The 18,149-nt window shown below is 32.2% G+C and overlaps 4 protein-coding genes across 4 annotated transcripts; 3 read left to right on the forward strand and 1 right to left on the reverse strand.

Moving 5' to 3' along the window:
- Window positions 1-1,661: 1,661 nt before the first annotated feature.
- LOC116028983 (citrate-binding protein-like) lies at window positions 1,662-2,598 on the reverse strand. Its single transcript, XM_031270883.1, has 2 exons — window positions 2,306-2,598; window positions 1,662-2,206 (listed from the first exon to the last, which is right to left on the reverse strand). The coding sequence occupies exons 1-2, from the start codon at window positions 2,585-2,587 to the stop codon at window positions 1,823-1,825; spliced, it is 666 nt and encodes a 221-aa protein (XP_031126743.1). The 5' UTR covers window positions 2,588-2,598; the 3' UTR covers window positions 1,662-1,822.
- Window positions 2,599-3,866: 1,268 nt separating this feature from the next.
- Window positions 3,867-6,758, forward strand: LOC116031917 (thioredoxin Y1, chloroplastic-like). Its single transcript, XM_031274272.1, has 4 exons — window positions 3,867-4,124; window positions 5,544-5,632; window positions 6,043-6,220; window positions 6,447-6,758. Exons 1-4 carry the CDS (start codon window positions 3,930-3,932, stop codon window positions 6,504-6,506), a joined length of 522 nt encoding a protein of 173 aa, XP_031130132.1. The 5' UTR covers window positions 3,867-3,929; the 3' UTR covers window positions 6,507-6,758.
- Window positions 6,759-7,152: 394 nt separating this feature from the next.
- On the forward strand, window positions 7,153-8,200 carry LOC116031923 (abscisic stress-ripening protein 2-like). The gene is made up of 2 exons (XM_031274283.1): window positions 7,153-7,393; window positions 7,748-8,200. Exons 1-2 carry the CDS (start codon window positions 7,250-7,252, stop codon window positions 7,925-7,927), a joined length of 324 nt encoding a protein of 107 aa, XP_031130143.1. The 5' UTR covers window positions 7,153-7,249; the 3' UTR covers window positions 7,928-8,200.
- An 8,042-nt stretch (window positions 8,201-16,242) lies between these two features.
- LOC116031907 (stress protein DDR48-like) lies at window positions 16,243-17,447 on the forward strand. The gene is made up of 2 exons (XM_031274262.1): window positions 16,243-16,850; window positions 17,040-17,447. The coding sequence occupies exons 1-2, from the start codon at window positions 16,335-16,337 to the stop codon at window positions 17,220-17,222; spliced, it is 699 nt and encodes a 232-aa protein (XP_031130122.1). The 5' UTR covers window positions 16,243-16,334; the 3' UTR covers window positions 17,223-17,447.
- The last annotated feature ends 702 nt before the right edge of the window (window positions 17,448-18,149 follow it).

The raw sequence follows: 18,149 nt of genomic DNA on the forward strand, positions 1-18,149 counted from the left end.
AAACATATTGAAGAGAAAATGCCAAAAGGATTTTAATTGGGAGGAGTACAAGATGTCATTTATTTAAAATAACTAGTTATCAAATGCGCGTTGCGCGATTAAACCAATGCACAATGCGTATTTTTAAATTAGTTTTCCTTAATTGGTTAAAATAGTCATATATAATAATGAGAGAAAAAAATGCTAAATTAATAAAAATCAAAGAAATGGTATTGCTTATACATTTTAATAAAACATAACGAAATTGTAAATAACTAAATTACAACTAAAGTAAGTAGAAACAAATAAACCACTTACATGGGAGCAAATGGCGTGTTATCATTGTCACTTGTTTGGACACCGGTCCAACCATTTAAAATCCATGTGTAATTGTATTTGTGATCAAATACTTTATAGTTCGTCCCGACAGGTTTGACATTTGAGATGATGTACCATTTGTTGATTTGTAAAGTGATATCATATATTCTAATGTCATTATCAAACACTATTAATCGAACGAGTTCCTTGCATTTAGATATAGCATTTACAATCATGTTGGTGGTGAAAAGAAAAGCATAAAAAACCATTTTGTTATTTTGGTCCACTTTGCCGTCCTAGTCTGTGTATATATATAGTGCAAATGGAGATTTAAAAAAAAAATAAACCAAGTACTAAAAATATTCAATTTGTTATTCTGGTCAACTCTACTCTAACTTTCAGTTATCAAGTTCTGAACCGAGTATAGATAATTTAATGACAGTTTTAGATGAATTGTTTTTGTCTTTTTGTGCTTCAGTAGGTTGAGAAAGTAGTTATGAACAGATACTATATTGTAACAGAGTCCGTAGTACTAAAAAAAAACTTAAAAAAATACTAATAATGATAATAATAATAATAATAATAATAATAATAATAATAATAAGGAGAATTTTTTTACTATTCCCTTAAAGTTTCATCCACAACACTACATGCAATGATACAAGTATAGATGAACATATTATACAATAGATATATTTACATAATGATATGAGAACCACAACATTACATACAAGGATACAAGTATAGATGGATAGATTATACAATAGATATATTTACATAACGATATTGAAGTTATACTAATTAATGAGTATACTATCATCGATTTAAAAAAAAAAACTGTAATCATTATGAGTACAAATACAAATAATAGAATTAACACGATAATATTTTGACAATCATACCTATAGAATATTTTTTTAGGTTTAGTTTTGGGTGAATACCAGTGAGAAGGGGAGGGGTTTATATACTGTTATTTTGGGTAGAATAATGATTTAGTTAGGAATCTATACAAAATTGTATTATAGAATCCTATTAAGACTTCAATATTCTAATTTTAAATTAGAAATCTATACAGAATTGTATTATAGAATATTGCCAATTTGTTTGAAAACTGCAATAAAGAAATAAATTGCCTAAAGAATTTAATGTTAAACTTCCGTTATATTTAACGGAAAGAATTTGGTAAAGTTATAAATGATTAGGATATATTAGGAATTTAATTGGAGGTTGCACAATAAGAAGAACATAAAGTACAATATGTTATAGCAGATTATTACACCGACATTTTTTTAGTTCCAGTTAAGGGTCTAACATTATTAGCTCTTATTATAAGTGTAGATAATGATAAAAGATGAAAAAAAAAGTTAAAAATCTACTAGTTTATTTTTGAAAAGTTACCTAAAATAACTTTTCAAAATAAGGTCTTATTTTTTAAACATTACCAAACAAAGCTTATATTAGTAGCTTAAAAATAAACTATAAGCTCTTAAATAGCATCAGTAAGAGAGAGCCACGACACCCAACTTCACTTTCTCCATATTTTAATATCTTTCCACCTTGATTCCATGTAGTAGCTAATATTAGCAGGGGCTGCATAAACCCCACACTTGAAGTACAAATTTGCAGGACCTTGATCATGGGTCTCAAAGATTTGGCTACCATTAATGAACACTTTGACCTTCCCTCCATTAACATCATGCACCAGATTAACCCTAAACCACCTGTCATACAAATTTCTGGCAATCACTTCCCCACTGTAATATCTCATGTCCCCATTAAAAATCCTTAGCAATATCGTTGTTGCTCCTTTTGCTCCTCCATGGATCTGCACAATTGTAGCCCCAGATGTCCCATTGGGCACGAAAACACTGCCCTCAAATTGCCACACTCCTGACGAGTAATCAAGCCCCTGCATATATGCATGAAAATTTAACAAACTGAGAGTGATGAGATTCGAATCTAAATTTAATCTTTAAAAGGTGTATCGTGAAATTAATTAATAAATTACTCGTATGCGAATTTCGGTGCGGGGTTGAGTATGGCTAGTGGGAGTATGAGGCTTGTCGTCGGCGTAAACCCACATCCGGTGAGTTCCGTTTTGGAAGGTGTAACGTTGTTGGAGTGGTACATCGTATGGCCTCTGGAGTTCGAAGTTGTTGTCGGATAACGGGACGGAGGTGAAACCATCTGTAGGGTCATCAGCGCCGCCGCTACATGCATGGAGGAAGGCGTTTAGTATGGTTGGTAGTAGGAAAAATTTTGTAACATTTCTGAATTTCATGTTTTCCATATTCTCTCTTCTTCTCTCTATTGCATAACTATGTTCCACAACTGCCTTAGCTATAGCTCTTTATAGAGCTAAAGAGCTTTCCTTCTCTCAGAGGTTGAATCCCCAATCCAAGGGTTCCATAACTTCTGAGAGGATGTAAATTATGGTAACTCAACTGAACACAGAGGTTAAATCTTTGCTCACTACAAACAAGGAGCTCCTTGTGCTCAGATGACATGTAGTGACTCCGTAGGGACATAAGGACAATGGACTTGGCCCTTTATGTGAGAATAATGATTATAACTTTATTAAATGTGAATTAAATATTTGTTAATATTCATCCACAAGGCTATTGAGTCACTAGATTTATTTATTCATTTTCTTATACTCTAGTGATCCTAATTTTGTTAAATTAATTTTAAGCTTACAAAATCTTAGTCATGAAGTCACTAGAGAGGTAAATTGCAAGTCATGCAATCAGCTCGTAGTCCGATCCTAATTTTCATACACTCACAAAAGATCCAATCTGCACATTCCATCATTTTAGATATTTTTCCATTCATATATTCCAGTAAAATTCGAACTCTCACACTCCTGTTTTAGAAGTAAACTCGTGACAAGTCACAATGTTAAGCCCGTGAAGAGCCACTAGCTTTATTGCTGGAATTGGTGCACGTTTTTTGCGTATTCATGTACCTTTTTTTGGGTTACTTTTTCTTGCAGGTGACGACATAAATCAATTAATGTAAATTTTATTACAAATTCTTTTAGGACTATATACGACTTGATCTAAATCATACTATAGAGTATTAAAAACAAAAATAAAGGGATTAACTAAGTAAATGCTATAAAACTAAAATTTTTTTTTACCTGAACTAAATTAGTAAATTATCGGTGTACACAATAACTTAAGAATAGAATACGATTTTCAGGAATAGGCTTATTCTATTATTTAATAAGTTATTTTATTCTTAAAAAAATGAGTTATTTTCGAGAAATAGCTATTTTGATGAGAAAATTAATATTAGAATAATCTTGAATTTTTAGAAATAATCTTTTTTTTTGTAATATCTAATTTATCATTGCATATCGACCAAAATTATTATTATTATTATTGAAAGCAAGCATAATTATTATTTAGTATAAGAAAAAAGTTGAGATTATAGTTGAAGTAAAAATATCTACAGTCAATGCGTGCACAGGAGATTAGGCGGTTCTTATCCACTAGATTTCCAAATCAGTCAACCTCATCGACGGCAAATAACCCCTTGACTCGTCCCGTCCAAATTCCCATATTTGCTACGCCATATCAAAACTTGGCTTCAACTTCACTCGATTCTCATCAGTTCTCCGCTCCGCAGAAATGGCGATTTCTATAGCGGCCGCCACTGTATGCTCTTTGACTACCAAGCACCAGTACTCGGCGTCGGCTTTTGCTCCTTCATCCTCAACTATGCTTTCGCATTTGTCTTCCTTGCAATTCCCCAGAGAGCTTCGTTCTCTACCGATGCGAATTCACGGGTCGAAATCTCAGTCGCGGCGAAGAGCTTTTCCTATTGTACGTTATTCCTAGCTCAAACTTCAATTTCTTTCTTGAAAATTCCTTGCATTTGGGTTTATTTTTACTGGTTGTTATGTTTAGTGCTGCGCTTCAACTTTTAGCGTACTTTCTCAGCTCATTGTTGTCAACTTTTAGTATAGTTTGCTTGATGAATTACTGAAATTATTAGGATTAGCTCTTGTACCATTCAATATCCCAAGAATTTTGTGTGTATTATATTTCAATTTAAGGAATGCAGTGTTTCTATCTTTACTTCCATAAATCCGTCCACTCTGCTCTGTGGCTGTCAATGCTTAGGGTTAGATAAATAAATCACGGTTATCTTTTTAGAGGAGAGGAAGATGAACTATATTCTTTCCAGTTATTGGAGAAAGCCATGAAGTATTTGTCTATTTGTGGCACTGGGAGATGGACTATAGCCTATAGGTCTATAGTATGATAAGGAGGGCAAAAAGGGTACAAATGTTAGGGGGAAGGTAATGTGGTTTTCGAGAAATAACACGAGATAAATGTACTTTATAGGTATCCTGTTATCAATAAGAGATTTTAAGCAACTATGGAGTAGTAGTCTCTCTTTGAAGGGTGTGAGTTATAGAGATCCATCTAATTAGTGATCAATGGATTTAAGGTTTAACTAGTATCCTACCTTAAAGATAAGAATAATTGATGTTGCATTCGGGAATGTAAAGATGTCAGAGCTTAGGCTAAGTTACAATATGGTCATCAATATTTTACAACATCAATTATAGTCACTAATGTTTTGCTTTGGTTGCAAAATCGTCACTGCTCAATTGGCATTGCAACTGATAGGGAGAGGGGCAGTTTTGAACGTTCTAATTTGGATTTTATCTTTGATATGACCAAAGTACCCTAGCTAGTTGGAGCTCTGAATGGCAGAAAATTGTTAGAATTGTGACTGGCAATTGGGGAGGTAATGAGTTTGAAACGGAGACAACTTAAATTGTTGTTTTTTGTTTGGAAACATTGATGACCAAGTTGTAACTTAGCCCAAACTATGATGACTTAAAAATATTTACATCATTACATGATTTGGGAAATATGCTTGGTGAAGAAAATAATGGTTAATACAACCTCTTAACGTGTACTATTAACCATTATCTTTAGTTGTTGGACGGACTATAATGTATTTTCACTTTTGCAAACTAATTAAGAAGTCCAAAGCATAGGCATAAATGCCGTAGCTTACATGTATACATTTATCAACTCTCTTCTGGCATCCAAAATTATCTGGAGACATGTTAATATATTTTGCTGTAAGGATTTTTCTTAAAAACAATATGTTTCTTTTCCCTCAAGTCTTCAACTGCTTTACCCTCTTCATCTGCCATATTTTGTTTAAAAAATGACTTTTTGAGACATTGGTGTTATTGATTGATTTGAAAATTTGTCAATTAGGTTGAAGCAAAGAAGCAAACATTTTCTTCCTTGGATGATTTGCTGGCAAATTATGATAAGCCAATTCTTGTCGATTTCTATGCCACCTGGTAAGCACTATTGACACTACTTTGGTACTATTGTGCAAATTTCTTGCTGATCTACACTGAAGTCATGAGCATGTCAGTCCTTAGGATCACCTTATTCATTCCTAAGAAGAATTAAAACAAACTTTGAAGGTCTGGGAGGCATTTCTATGCTACCTGAGTGATCGGGATTTGAAAAGAGGGGCTTACTAGCACTTAAAGCGTACCTTTTAGTGTGTATTGTATTTTTTTTTTTTATGAAGCTCCTTAAAACTGTTAAACCTTCACTTTGAAGTTGGTTATGCATGCTACCGTTTCATTGGTTGGTTTATATATTAGTTTGTTACTTTCTTGAGAGTATGATAGAATTCCAGAAGTATATTTCATGGAATATCTAGAGCCAATTTCATTCCGCATTAATCTGACATCTGCAGGTGTGGTCCTTGCCAGTTCATGGTGCCTGTTCTAAATGAAGTAAGTGATTCTATGAAGGATAAAATTCAAGTGGTCAAAATTGACACTGAGAAGTACCCAAGCATTGCAGATAAGTATCAAATAAAGGCGCTGCCAACATTCATTCTCTTCAAGGATGGAAAACCATGTGATCGCTTTGTAAGTAACCACATCTTATTATCATTCATGCATGCTATGCTTTGTGTTTCCTATATCACTTTCATATTTGGTCACTTTAATGACTAAATTGCTGTTTACCTTGCTGATCAATGCAGCAGGAAGGAGAAACCCAATAAGATTGTTGATGCTTTTAAGCATAAATCTGTTTTCTTTCAATCTCTTAAACATAATCTAACCTGGGCCTGCCTTTGGTTAATTATTTCAGGAGGGTGCATTAGCTGCTAAGCAATTGATTGAGCGTATTGAGTCTGCACTCAGAAGCTAAGCACTAGTCTTTTTTTTTCTTTTTTTTTTTAAAAAAAAAAAATTTAAATTCAGTTTTAGGATTATTCATGTAATATGTTTTAGTTCCTTCTATATTTTCTTTCCTAGTATAATTATATTTTTACTTTGAGATTTAACTAAAATCACTGCCTTCATTTAGGATGCAATTGGAAGTTGGAACGGAACTACTTTGTATTAAAATATCTGTAATCAAATTGAAATTTAATTTATGTAGTTTTTTGAATTAATTGAAGTTTAATGTAAATATAGGCGTTATTATTAATTTTGACAATACTAATGTAGGATTCAGTCATTCAGGTAGTAACCAGCCAGTTTTACTTGGGTTTGGTAAATATCTAGACTAGGGATGAAATTTCAACGTAATTAATAAAGTAAGTTTGGGTTATTTTCGATTTATAATATTGGGACCAAAGTAAACATCTAATCGACATCACAAGATAAGCCCCGGGACTCACGTTTTCAAACTACTAAAATAATTTTAATGTAATGAACAGTTGAATGATATTAAATGATAATAGTGATGTAATTATGTTGCCTCTAAACAAATGGTAGTCCTTTTCACACCTAACATAGTTTGGGAAGTTGCCACCATTATTCATCCGATCGATCACCTATAAATAGTAGGCTAGAAAACCATCTAAAATGCACCATCATCACAATCACCTTCTTCTTCTTCTTCTTCTCCTTCATATATACTCCGGTAGCATTTGATTAAATTCCAGCATGGCTGAGGAGAAACACCACCACCTCTTCCACCACAAGAAGGAGGAAGACGGCCCGGTGGACTACAAGAAAGAAGAGAAACACCACAAACACCTTGAGCACATCGGCGAGCTCGGCGCTGCTGCCGCCGGAGCCTATGCTTTGGTCAGTCATTCATGTCTACTTTATTCATCTACAAAATTAATTATAAATAACTATCGGTACATCTAATGCTTCATTAAAAATTAAACATATGGTACGACGCTTTATTTGGTAAATTGTTGATCAGTCAAGATTTTGGTAGATTATCAGTCATTTTTGAAGTTTTGATTTAATCAAAACGTCAATATGAGTGTTTGGTAACTCAGTGTTTTGGAGAAAGATTTTTTTTAAAAAAAATGTCCCACTTATTTCTAATCAACTATCTCGATTAAAAATCTTATGGGAGCTTAATCAATATTTGATTTAATTGTAGATGTGATTTTAATTATGTATGTATGTATAATTGTGAAAGTGCAGCATGAGAAGCATGAAGCAAAGAAAGACACAGAGCATGGACACAGGCACAAGATAGAGGAAGAGGTAGCAGCAGCGGTGGCAGTGGGAGCAGGCGGATTTGCATTCCATGAGCATCATGAGAAGAAAGAAGCCAAGAAGGAAGAAAAAGAGCACGACGGAAAGCACCACCACCATTTCTAATTACTAATTAATTGCTCAATCCTAAATAATGCCATCATATCATATTATATATATATATGGCCGGGCTACTATCTTGTTTACAATAATGTGTGAGCTGAGTGAACTTATGTATAATCAAGAGAGTGGTGTTTATTTACCTTGAATTACATATGATGTTTTAATATATACTCTGCTCTAATAGTTTATAAGTATGCATGATGTTGAACAACGATGTAATGTTTTAAAATTGAGATATATATATGTTATGATGTTGAACGATGTAAGTATGATTTAGTTGTTGCCTTATTAAGCATAAATGTCTTATTATATATTTAATTCCTCTTTGTTTGATCTTGAAGAAGAAGAAGAAGAAGAAGAAGAAGAAGAAGAAGAAAAAAAAGATCTTGAATAGTTATTCACCTGGTTTGATCCCGTGACAATAATTACAGGATTGTCATCACATAACATAATAGTTGGCCGCAAGTTAATTACGTATTAATTCAACTTTTAATATACAATCATTATTAATATATCCACACGTTTTTAAGATTGTCTAAGGAATACAATAATGCAAGATAATATAATGGATATCCAATCTTTAAGTAGGGTACATATTGTCGCATTTGTTAATATACATAATTATATGCATGTATAACATGTCAATGATATTTACATAACAATACATAACTATTTTTTTAAAGAATATAATAGCACTTTAAATTCTTAAATTATATATTTCTCATGTAGTCATGTAAATTCTGTCCTTAATAATTTCATATATATATCTTCCCTTCAATTTCCTCTTAAGTAACACTTTTAGACTCCACAAACGGATTCTGTTAGTTCCTTACATAAAATTTTAAAAATAATATTCATTTTGTAAGATTAATTTGATCATGTAAGTATCAATTCATCTTCTTCTCTCTATATATACATTCCTCAATGGTCATCTTGGAAAATATTGGTACTTTTACCATATTAGCACAACGCAAATTTGAACACATACTCTTTGAGTTGAAAATGGTGTAGGTCGAGTATGTAAAGAAATATGTATAAGAATGAATAGTAATTAAATGATGAAATTAACCTTGCTTGAAATTTTTTTGTCATGAGTTAATAAAATTGATCAAGTATGAAGGATTACAAATGTTATTTCAGAAAATAAAAAATAAATAAAAATTGATGGACAAAAATATTTACACTTCAAATTATTAAAAAAATCGAGTCTACACCAAGTAAAGCATAACTCACATGTTAGAAGTGACATTTGCTCAATCATGTACTCCGTATATGACAAATATACAATGACTAATTGCACATAGGTTATCGATCATAATCATTAGAAATTTGATTAGTAACACAAAGGTACAGTAGTTGAATCAAAACCTTACGTGACGACAATTGTTAATGGACCAAACATAATTACCTTTAATGGAAGATATTTGCATATCTATATTATCTACTTTGAAAACACATATTAGCTTCCTTCAATCTAAAAGTTGAAACAAACAAAACCCTCAGCTCCGATCAGGATCTTTTCATATTTTCTTGTTTGATACATGTTTACAAAAGTAAATTGTCGGCATTCGCTATTAGGTCTTTTGCAATACTATATGTGAGAACTTGACACATTATTTTAAATATTTCTTAATATAAAGCGCAAGTTCATACATATGTATTTAATTAGAAGATGAGTAAAAGATTTATGTATAATTAATTTCTACTCATTTTTAAGCACTTTTCCACACACACAAAAACGAAATCTCTCGCTCTAAGTATCCCACGTACACCTTAATTTTACAAGGTGTGGAAAAATAAATCTCGGTGACTGAGCGATCCATTAGGCGTGAGGACCAATGCCTAGTACGTGCTCACAACGATTGATCACATACAAAGTCTCTTTACTACTTGCTACTTCTCTTTTTGACAGACTTTTTTTTTTTTTTTTTTTGAAATAAGGGAGAGCATTAATTCATTCAAATCAGAATACAGTGTTAACAATGAACGAAGGGATGGAGAATAATTTGATACAAAGAAATGGCATGCTTGACAAAAGCGTAGCAACCTTATTCACAAATTGTTTAACAAATGAGAAATTAAATTGAATAAAATCATATCAATTTCTTTAATATCACTAATAATGAAGACAAGGGGGTGTGGCAGAAATCAAGAGTTCTCAACCAAGTCGTCTGACTCTAAGGATATATGATGCTAGATGTTGGTTGACTTGCTTCAAATTAAAGCTTTGTTTCACTCTCTTAGTATTCTTAGATGGTTGCTCGAATGGGCTTAGCTCACTAGTTTTGTAGACAGTATTTGGGAGAAGAGACTAAGGTTTGAATATCGGCAGTGGTAGGTGGGCAAATCCCTTAGCTTGTATGCACCGGCATAGGCATTGAACAACCGTGCATGATTTACAACTTTCTAAATGCAAGCCGACTTCCGCGGAAAATTCAGAGCTCAACATCTATGCGTTGGTTTGTTGATCCATTGATCAACTCTTTTTATGTTTCTGTCTCTATTGATTGTAAGTTTGTGGATTCTAAGTCTGCTAGATTGATTTAGTGCGATATATGATTTAAATCCTTTGTTAGTATTTACATATCATTCTAAAAATAAAATAAAAATTATAAATTACTTTAAATTTTAAATTACCTACTTTATATTTTCAAAAAAAAAAATTCCTACTTTATATTCCTTGGCATTATCAAAATCTATCTAATCCTAATTTCTAACCAATAACAAAAAATAAATAAATAAATAAATAAAATCATTAGCTAGAAATGAAAATTAGCATTGTGAACAAAGAAATTTGAATATATATATATGGGATTCAAAATTCCTGTTACATGTATATATCAATATGGGTATGGGTACAAGCTCTGGATATGTGGTCCTCTGATTCTTCAATGGGTGTCTTTACGCTCCATTGAAGGGCCTCCGGATTTCTAGTGGCTTGATCTTCAGAGAAGAACTTATATGCTTGTTCTTCTGAAGGGCCTCCGGATTTCAAATGGCTTGATCTTCAGGAGGTTTGGATCAACATGATAGGCATGATTTTCAAGGATTTCAAATGACTTGATCTTCAGGAGGTTTGGATCAACATGATAGGCATGATTTTCAAGGAGAAACTTTTACGGATCATGAGACTTTTATTTTTATGATCATGATCTCTAATTCTCTAAAATAAGCTTCGAAACTATTTCTATGATTTTTCCTCGGATGAATACATAAAAATAAAAGGTTCTATTTATAACTGTAGGATAAAGAGTTTTGATAGGTTCAAACTCTTTTGATATTATCTAATTAACAAATTAGATAATATCAATGTTGTCCAAATACATTCAAATAATGCTAATATTATAAAATAATAAACATTATCAAATTTTAAGTGTCAACCAGCATTAACCATTAGTGTGAAGATATGTGCAGGTCCGGGGTTGGGTTTAGTAGCAATCATGAATCATGATGATGTAACACCAAATTGAGATAGTTTTGCAGTGTCCCAACAGTTTGTATACAATTGTTTATCTCTCAAATCACTTACTTATACGATCCGGATTTTAAAATGGATATTTTTAGATACCTAATTTCTTATTTATTGAGAAAGCTCATTTTTTTTTAGTACTACCGACTCAATTATAATGTAGTATTTGCACAAAGAGTCAACAGTTACCTCTGCTGAGGCTCGAACCCACTCCCCTCCATGTGGAGTGTAAACCGGGTGCCACTAGATCACAAGGTCTTTGGCAGAAAGCTCATTTCTTTCTTCGTTTTTTTTTTTTTTACAAAAACTTGTGTGAGACCGTCTCACGGGTCTCAATTCGTGAGACAGGTCGGATCTTTGATTAATATGGTCAAAGATTTGCTTCATTAATCATAGGGTAACACTTGTGTGAGACCATCTCACATGTCCCAATTCGTGAGACGGACTGGATCTTTGATTAATGGGCTGAATATGTAATTAATGGGTTTGATCTTTGACCTCATTAATCAAAGATCCAACCCGTCTCACGAATTGAGACTTTTGAGACGGTTTCACACAAGTTTTTGTCTTAATCAAATATTTGACTCATTAATAAAAAATCTGGCTTGTCACACGAATTAAGACCCGTGAGACGGTCTCACATAAGTGTTTATCATTTTTTAATGATGAAAAAAACGTAGAATTACTAATTTATTACGTGAGGGTATGTATTGAATAGGTCTCACTCATGTGTAATTAAACCACACAGGAAAGATAAATCACACTAGAAATATTCTACACAATGGGCTAAACCAAAAGTGTATTGATATAAATTAAATTTGTAACCTTCTAACATGAAAATCATGTTTCAGCCACTCAACCACTCCTTTCGAGGCATTCACGTCCTTTCCTGGCCTTATGCCAATCAGTGCGCTAACCGAAAGTGTACACTAGGTGAAATTCACCTTGTATGATCATAATAATCACCAAAGGACCACAAGAATGTAAACCAGTTTAAGTTGCTTATAGCCGATCGACTCAAACCAAGAAAACTAATATATAAACAGTTCCCACAAGAATTCGAACTTGAACCTTATGTTGTATAATGGCATTCCAAATATTATTTTGTAATTAAAAAAAACATAATAATTATATATATCCTTCTGAAAATATAATACATGTTAATTCAATACTAAAAAAATACAAACTTAATTAATGCATGAAGATTCTTATCCTATATATGAACATATAAGAATTGACTTATAACTAAAATAACGTACCTAAGAAATCTTAAAATTTTGTAGGCCTTACAATAAGTTACAAGTGGCTAATGGACATTGATTAGTGGTTTGTTAATGATAAGCAATTAGGCCACGTAATGAACATGTGATGGTGGTCATAAATATCTGATATGAAATCAGTGAATTGAATGGTCACCAAACGCTCCAGCAGAGACAATATTTGGGGAATTTGCTAAACATCGCAGATAATAGCTCCCCAGGTTAGAACGAATTGCCTGAGAGGGAAATTAAACCAAATCCACAAACCTTATCCACTATAATATCAAAGCTAGTAAAGAGGATTTTTCAAAGATAAAGACTTCCCACTCGTGAATTGATATGGATTCTTTTCTTTTTTTTTTTGGAATTAATTTGCCGACACTGGAGAGAGAGGCCAAAAATGAAGAGAGATATTATACGTGGAAGTTAATTGGAAGCATTATATTAAAGGCATGGGTCCTGATGGAGGTCGGCACTCGGCACCACTCGCCACCGTCCGCCCATTCATTATATTTCGTCCCCAACTTTCTAACGTAACGTACGTCTCTTTATTGTCACAAAAAGTAGATCCAACTGCTCATTCCAGACACCTAACATCCCGCTCCGACAGTTTATAGGTTCTACACTATCACTGATAAGACTTAATTTTTTATTTTTTGTGACGAATTTTACTCATACGACCAGTTAAACTGCTCATGCGGACACATACGTCTCTTTAAGTCTTTATTATGACCACTTGAAGGAGTTAATTAAGTGCTAATACTGTACATTTTGTTTTCTCATTTAAGTTTTCTACCCAAATTTATTTAGAAATTTAATTTTAATAAATTAGTAATTTTCTTCTTAAATTCTTTTTTAACTTAAATTTGCTTTTTTCTTTTTCTTCTTTGTACAAATACAATTAACCTATCATTAAAAGTTCTAATTGAGATCTTTTAAATGACACATATATTAATTTTTTTAATTTTTTAATTAACCTACAATTACATTAACTTATTACCACAAATTTGTTAAGTTACAACCATATATATATTTATTAAGTTACTATTACAAATTCATATATATAAGTTCATTAAATCACTATTACATGTTTATTACTATAGGTTCACAACACGACACAATCCGAAATGAACGTGCATGCATATTGCAATGGACCTCATTTTTCACTCCACTATCAATGCCTCACCCAACTAAAACACAAGCTCAAAAAACGCAATCCACATATTTGATAATATGACATTTGAACATTGTAATTTTAATTTGTAAATTATTAGAAAATGAGTTGGGCGAATATGTGAGTTATCACACAACTGGCCTCATTATAAACCAAACTTATTATGGTTTTATCTTCATATGTGAATGGTTAGACATTAAGAGTACATTTTAGACGTAGAAGTGCATGCATATAAAAGCATACTCTAGGGAAGAATTTTTATCTCGAATTAATTATTTTCTTTTTCAAGTAATTTGACACTAATTAATTCATAGGGGTTTTCTCCTTATTGACTAAAATATTTGTTAACTAGTGTAGAACCCATGTTGTAAAACATTTTGGTGAAGAGAATGCTTTGGTAAATGTGACTGAGTGAAACAAAATGTAAAATCACTAATTTATAGCATTTGGAGTGTTCATTATAGTTGATTGTAACTGTACAAATATTGTGATAAGAAAACATGGTAAATTATATCATAGAGCATTGTTCATTATATTTTATCATGGGCTTATGCTCATTATATATATAATACTATTGTAGGTTCATTAAAAATTTAGATGTATCAAATATATATGAATGCATATTTATTATAACAATATTACATATTTATTAAAACGACACCAATTGGCCATCCAAATACCATTTAAATATATTATTCTTTTTTATAAACAAAATTAATTTATGAAAATATATATTGTTGAAAATTTTTAAATGGAACCCATATTAAAGGTCAAGATTGACGCACATTTCTTCCGAAACTTCATCGTGAGGAACATATTAGAGAATAATATAATATTCTTGAACTTAGTCTAGTATTGTTTCCTAGATTTGTGTAGTGATTTTATAATTACTCTATGTCTAGTTGTTTCCTACTTCTGTGATATAATTGTGTATATACATATCTATTCTTTAATTTGTTAAGTGGAATATACAAGTTGTTTATATTTTTAGCCTATTAACAAAAATATCCCCATTGAAGGCTTTTTAGTAATATAGGGATTGATTTCACTATTCTATCTACTTAGAGAAATATTTGACATTTTATTATTAATTTTGAATGATGAGAGAAACTCGCAAACACTATCTAATGGTATATACATGTTAGATATATTAGGATTATATGTGGTTATGATTAAGTCTACCTTATTAGTGGCCTATTGTATAGGAACAGACTATGGTTGTATTATTGAGCAAGACTCAGTGTACCGATTGATTCAGTTAATCAAAATACACTCATTATACAAAATGACTTAATTAAAAAGATATTTGTAAGAACTAAACTCATAATTTTTAAGTATGAGAATCATGTTTCATCAACTCTTCCATTTCTTTTGGAGTTATTTCTAACAAATTAAACATATCGTTAGGAAGAGTCCCCATTCGGAGGAAATGGATAGAGGAGGCGTTGCCACTTGCATGCGAAGTGAAAACCAGGGAAGGCTTAAAATGTCAATAATAATGGTACCAAGTTGGTGGGACATGTTCTTAACAAATATTACCTTCCCTAACCACCCTAACTACGTTGTATATATAACTACAAATTTTTCATAAATGAACAGACTAAATATTAACTAAATTATTAAACTAGAGAATAAAATTCATATTACGTATATACTAGTTATTTATTTCATGACTTATCTAAAATGAAATTATTATTTATTTGCGTTGTACGAATATTTTTTTTCAAAATAATAATCCTACCTAGGTAAAATAGAGCAGTCCAACAAGTGAAGTAGTGAACTAGACAAACAAATTAATAATAAGGGTTTATCATGGAATAAACTTTCGCAGTAACAAAAAATTGAATAATAAGACATTGATAATCTTCTATCATTGGAACACGACAACTGACACGTGGCTGAAATTGAAAAATCTATACAAGAATGCGAAATGGACAGTGGAGATTATAAACTCACCAATCGGGACCCCAACCCCACGAAAGTTCCAGATTTGGACGACGTTTAAAAACAGCTCCGATCCTCCGTGTATATTATGTGTGTATTTAAATTAATTAAAGTTGATTATCAACAATTTTCAAAAAAAAAAAGTTGATTATCAACACAATTTAAGTAAATTTAATTAAATTCTTATGTCGGCAAAGGATATATTTAACTTGGAATCTTGACCATTTTTATTTTTCAAAAAATATAAAATGTACAGTTGCTTGGCAGATGAGAATTTAATTAGCTATATATGCCAGTCGTTATACCATGGATCATGATCCACAATGCATTAGCTGATATTGAGCCCAATCCCTTTCAAGTGTGAAACTAATCCTAAACACGATGTTAATACGAGTTTGGAGTGTTGCATACATTAATCTTCACGACACTCTGGAGTGGGTTCAGGCATCACTTATAAATAGGAGCATTTGAAATGCAAACAACATCAGCCAAGAAACATATTTTAGCATTCATATAATATTTCATCCACTACCAGAAACCAATTCTCAAAATACTAAAATAATCATGTCTGATGAGGTGAAGCACCACCACCACTTTGGTCACCACAAAGACAATGAGGAAGAGAGGCAATCTTCCTATGGTGAAAACACTTATGGCACTGAAAAACCTTATGGCCAATCAGGCGGCTATGGGGAAGAGTCTTATGAGAGGAAAAACACCTATGGTGATGACTCTTATGAGAGGAAAAACACCTATGGTGATGACTCTTATGAGAAGAAAAACACCTATGGAGATGACTCTTCTTGTGAGAGGAAAAACACCTATGGAGATGACTCTTATGAGAGGAAAAACACCTATGGAGATGACTCTTATGAGAAGAAAAACACTTATGGAGGTGAGGAGTCTTATGAGAGGAAAAACAGTTATGGAGATGGGCAAACAGACAAGTATGGGAGTGAAGGCGGCATAGAAGCGGAGGAAGGGAGAAGTCATGAGGATTACGAAAAGGAGAAAAAACACCACAAGCATCTCGAACAGCTCGGCGGGCTTGGCACCGTCGCCGCCGGTGCCTATGCCTTGGTAATTTCTTTTTCTTTTTTCTTTTTTTTTTTATTTTTTCTGGCCATAAGCCCGATAGCCCAATTGAATGATCTTAGTACAATATTAGATTATAACATGGTATCATAACTTGTTTAAATTCATGTATGTATATATGATTTTGTTAGTGACATATATATTGTTAGTAATGGTTTTGGTTATTGGATACAGTACGAGAAGCACGAGGCAAAGAAAGACCCAGAGAATGCGCACAAGCATAAGATAGCAGAAGAGGTGGCGGCAGCAGCTGCCGTTGGATCAGGTGCATTTGCATTCCATGAGCATCATGAGAAGAAGGAAACTAAGGAGGAAGAAGAAGAGGCTGAGGGAAAGAAGAAGCATCACTTCTTTTAATTACTGCACTACTCCGTATATATATTATGTGTTTTTACGTGTTTGTGTTTGTGTGAATAATGGGTTTGGGCTTATGCATGTTGAGGTACGAGGAGGGTTTCTTTGTACCTGTACCTAGCTAAGCTACCTACTCTAGTCCTGTATGTCCATTGAGATGTTTTATTATTCTCTAGTATATGTGAATCGGATTATAATAATACTAATACTACTATAAAGTTTATTATATAATGGCCTTCAACTTTTCATGGATGGTTAATACTACCCTAATAACTCAATTTTCATAAAAAGTCCCAAATTAAAGTTAACTCTTTAGCTCCAATAAGAGTGATTAAATAAGTAGAGCATAATTTTTGTACTAAAATATTACGAGTTCAATTTTCATAGTTAAGACAAGAATGTCCCACGAATAGAGAAAAAAAAAATATTCCTAACTGGCTCTGATACCATATGGATGTATGAACTCACACTGTACCATTAAACAAGCATGAATATAAATACAGAAGGATACCCCAAAGTAAGGAATATCAGTACAACCGTAAATGCAGAAAATAAAGGCTAACCAAACAGACTAAGCCTATGTATAGATTTAATCTGTAACATGTTGATCTTGCACTCTTGCCTCGGTCCATCATACCATGACTCCATACATAATGTTCGCAGAGAAACAAATATATGTGTACATTGAGCCTTTAATTTTTCTTGACTTTATCATATTCCAATAGTCTATACTAGATATTTATAATGCTATTGTTTGTTTTTATCTCATTTGCATTTTTTTTTTAAAAAAAAAACAATCATATATTGCAATATAGATATTTATTAAAGAAATGTATACATCAAAAGAAGGGGAAAAAAACCAAAAAAAAAAAAAAAAAAAAAAAAAAAAAAAAAAAAAAAAAAAAAAAATAAAAAAAAAAAAAAAAAAAA

Source organism: Ipomoea triloba, chromosome 1 (genome assembly GCF_003576645.1).
Source record: "Ipomoea triloba cultivar NCNSP0323 chromosome 1, ASM357664v1".
In the NCBI taxonomy this organism is placed as follows: domain Eukaryota; kingdom Viridiplantae; phylum Streptophyta; class Magnoliopsida; order Solanales; family Convolvulaceae; genus Ipomoea; species Ipomoea triloba.

Bases quoted from the DNA above. Each gene is read 5' to 3' on its own strand.
- LOC116028983 (XM_031270883.1), bottom strand. From the start codon at position 2,587: ATGGAAAACATGAAATTCAGAAATGTTACAAAATTTTTCCTACTACCA. The intron at 2,207-2,305 runs GTAATTTATTAA...GCATATATGCAG, and splicing joins GCACCGAAATTCGCATACGA to GGGCTTGATTACTCGTCAGG.
- LOC116031917 (XM_031274272.1), top strand. From the start codon at position 3,930: ATGGCGATTTCTATAGCGGCCGCCACTGTATGCTCTTTGACTACCAAG. The intron at 4,125-5,543 runs GTACGTTATTCC...TTTGTCAATTAG, and splicing joins GGCGAAGAGCTTTTCCTATT to GTTGAAGCAAAGAAGCAAAC. The intron at 5,633-6,042 runs GTAAGCACTATT...TGACATCTGCAG, and splicing joins GTCGATTTCTATGCCACCTG to GTGTGGTCCTTGCCAGTTCA.
- LOC116031923 (XM_031274283.1), top strand. From the start codon at position 7,250: ATGGCTGAGGAGAAACACCACCACCTCTTCCACCACAAGAAGGAGGAA. The intron at 7,394-7,747 runs GTCAGTCATTCA...GTGAAAGTGCAG, and splicing joins CCGCCGGAGCCTATGCTTTG to CATGAGAAGCATGAAGCAAA.
- LOC116031907 (XM_031274262.1), top strand. From the start codon at position 16,335: ATGTCTGATGAGGTGAAGCACCACCACCACTTTGGTCACCACAAAGAC. The intron at 16,851-17,039 runs GTAATTTCTTTT...TATTGGATACAG, and splicing joins CCGCCGGTGCCTATGCCTTG to TACGAGAAGCACGAGGCAAA.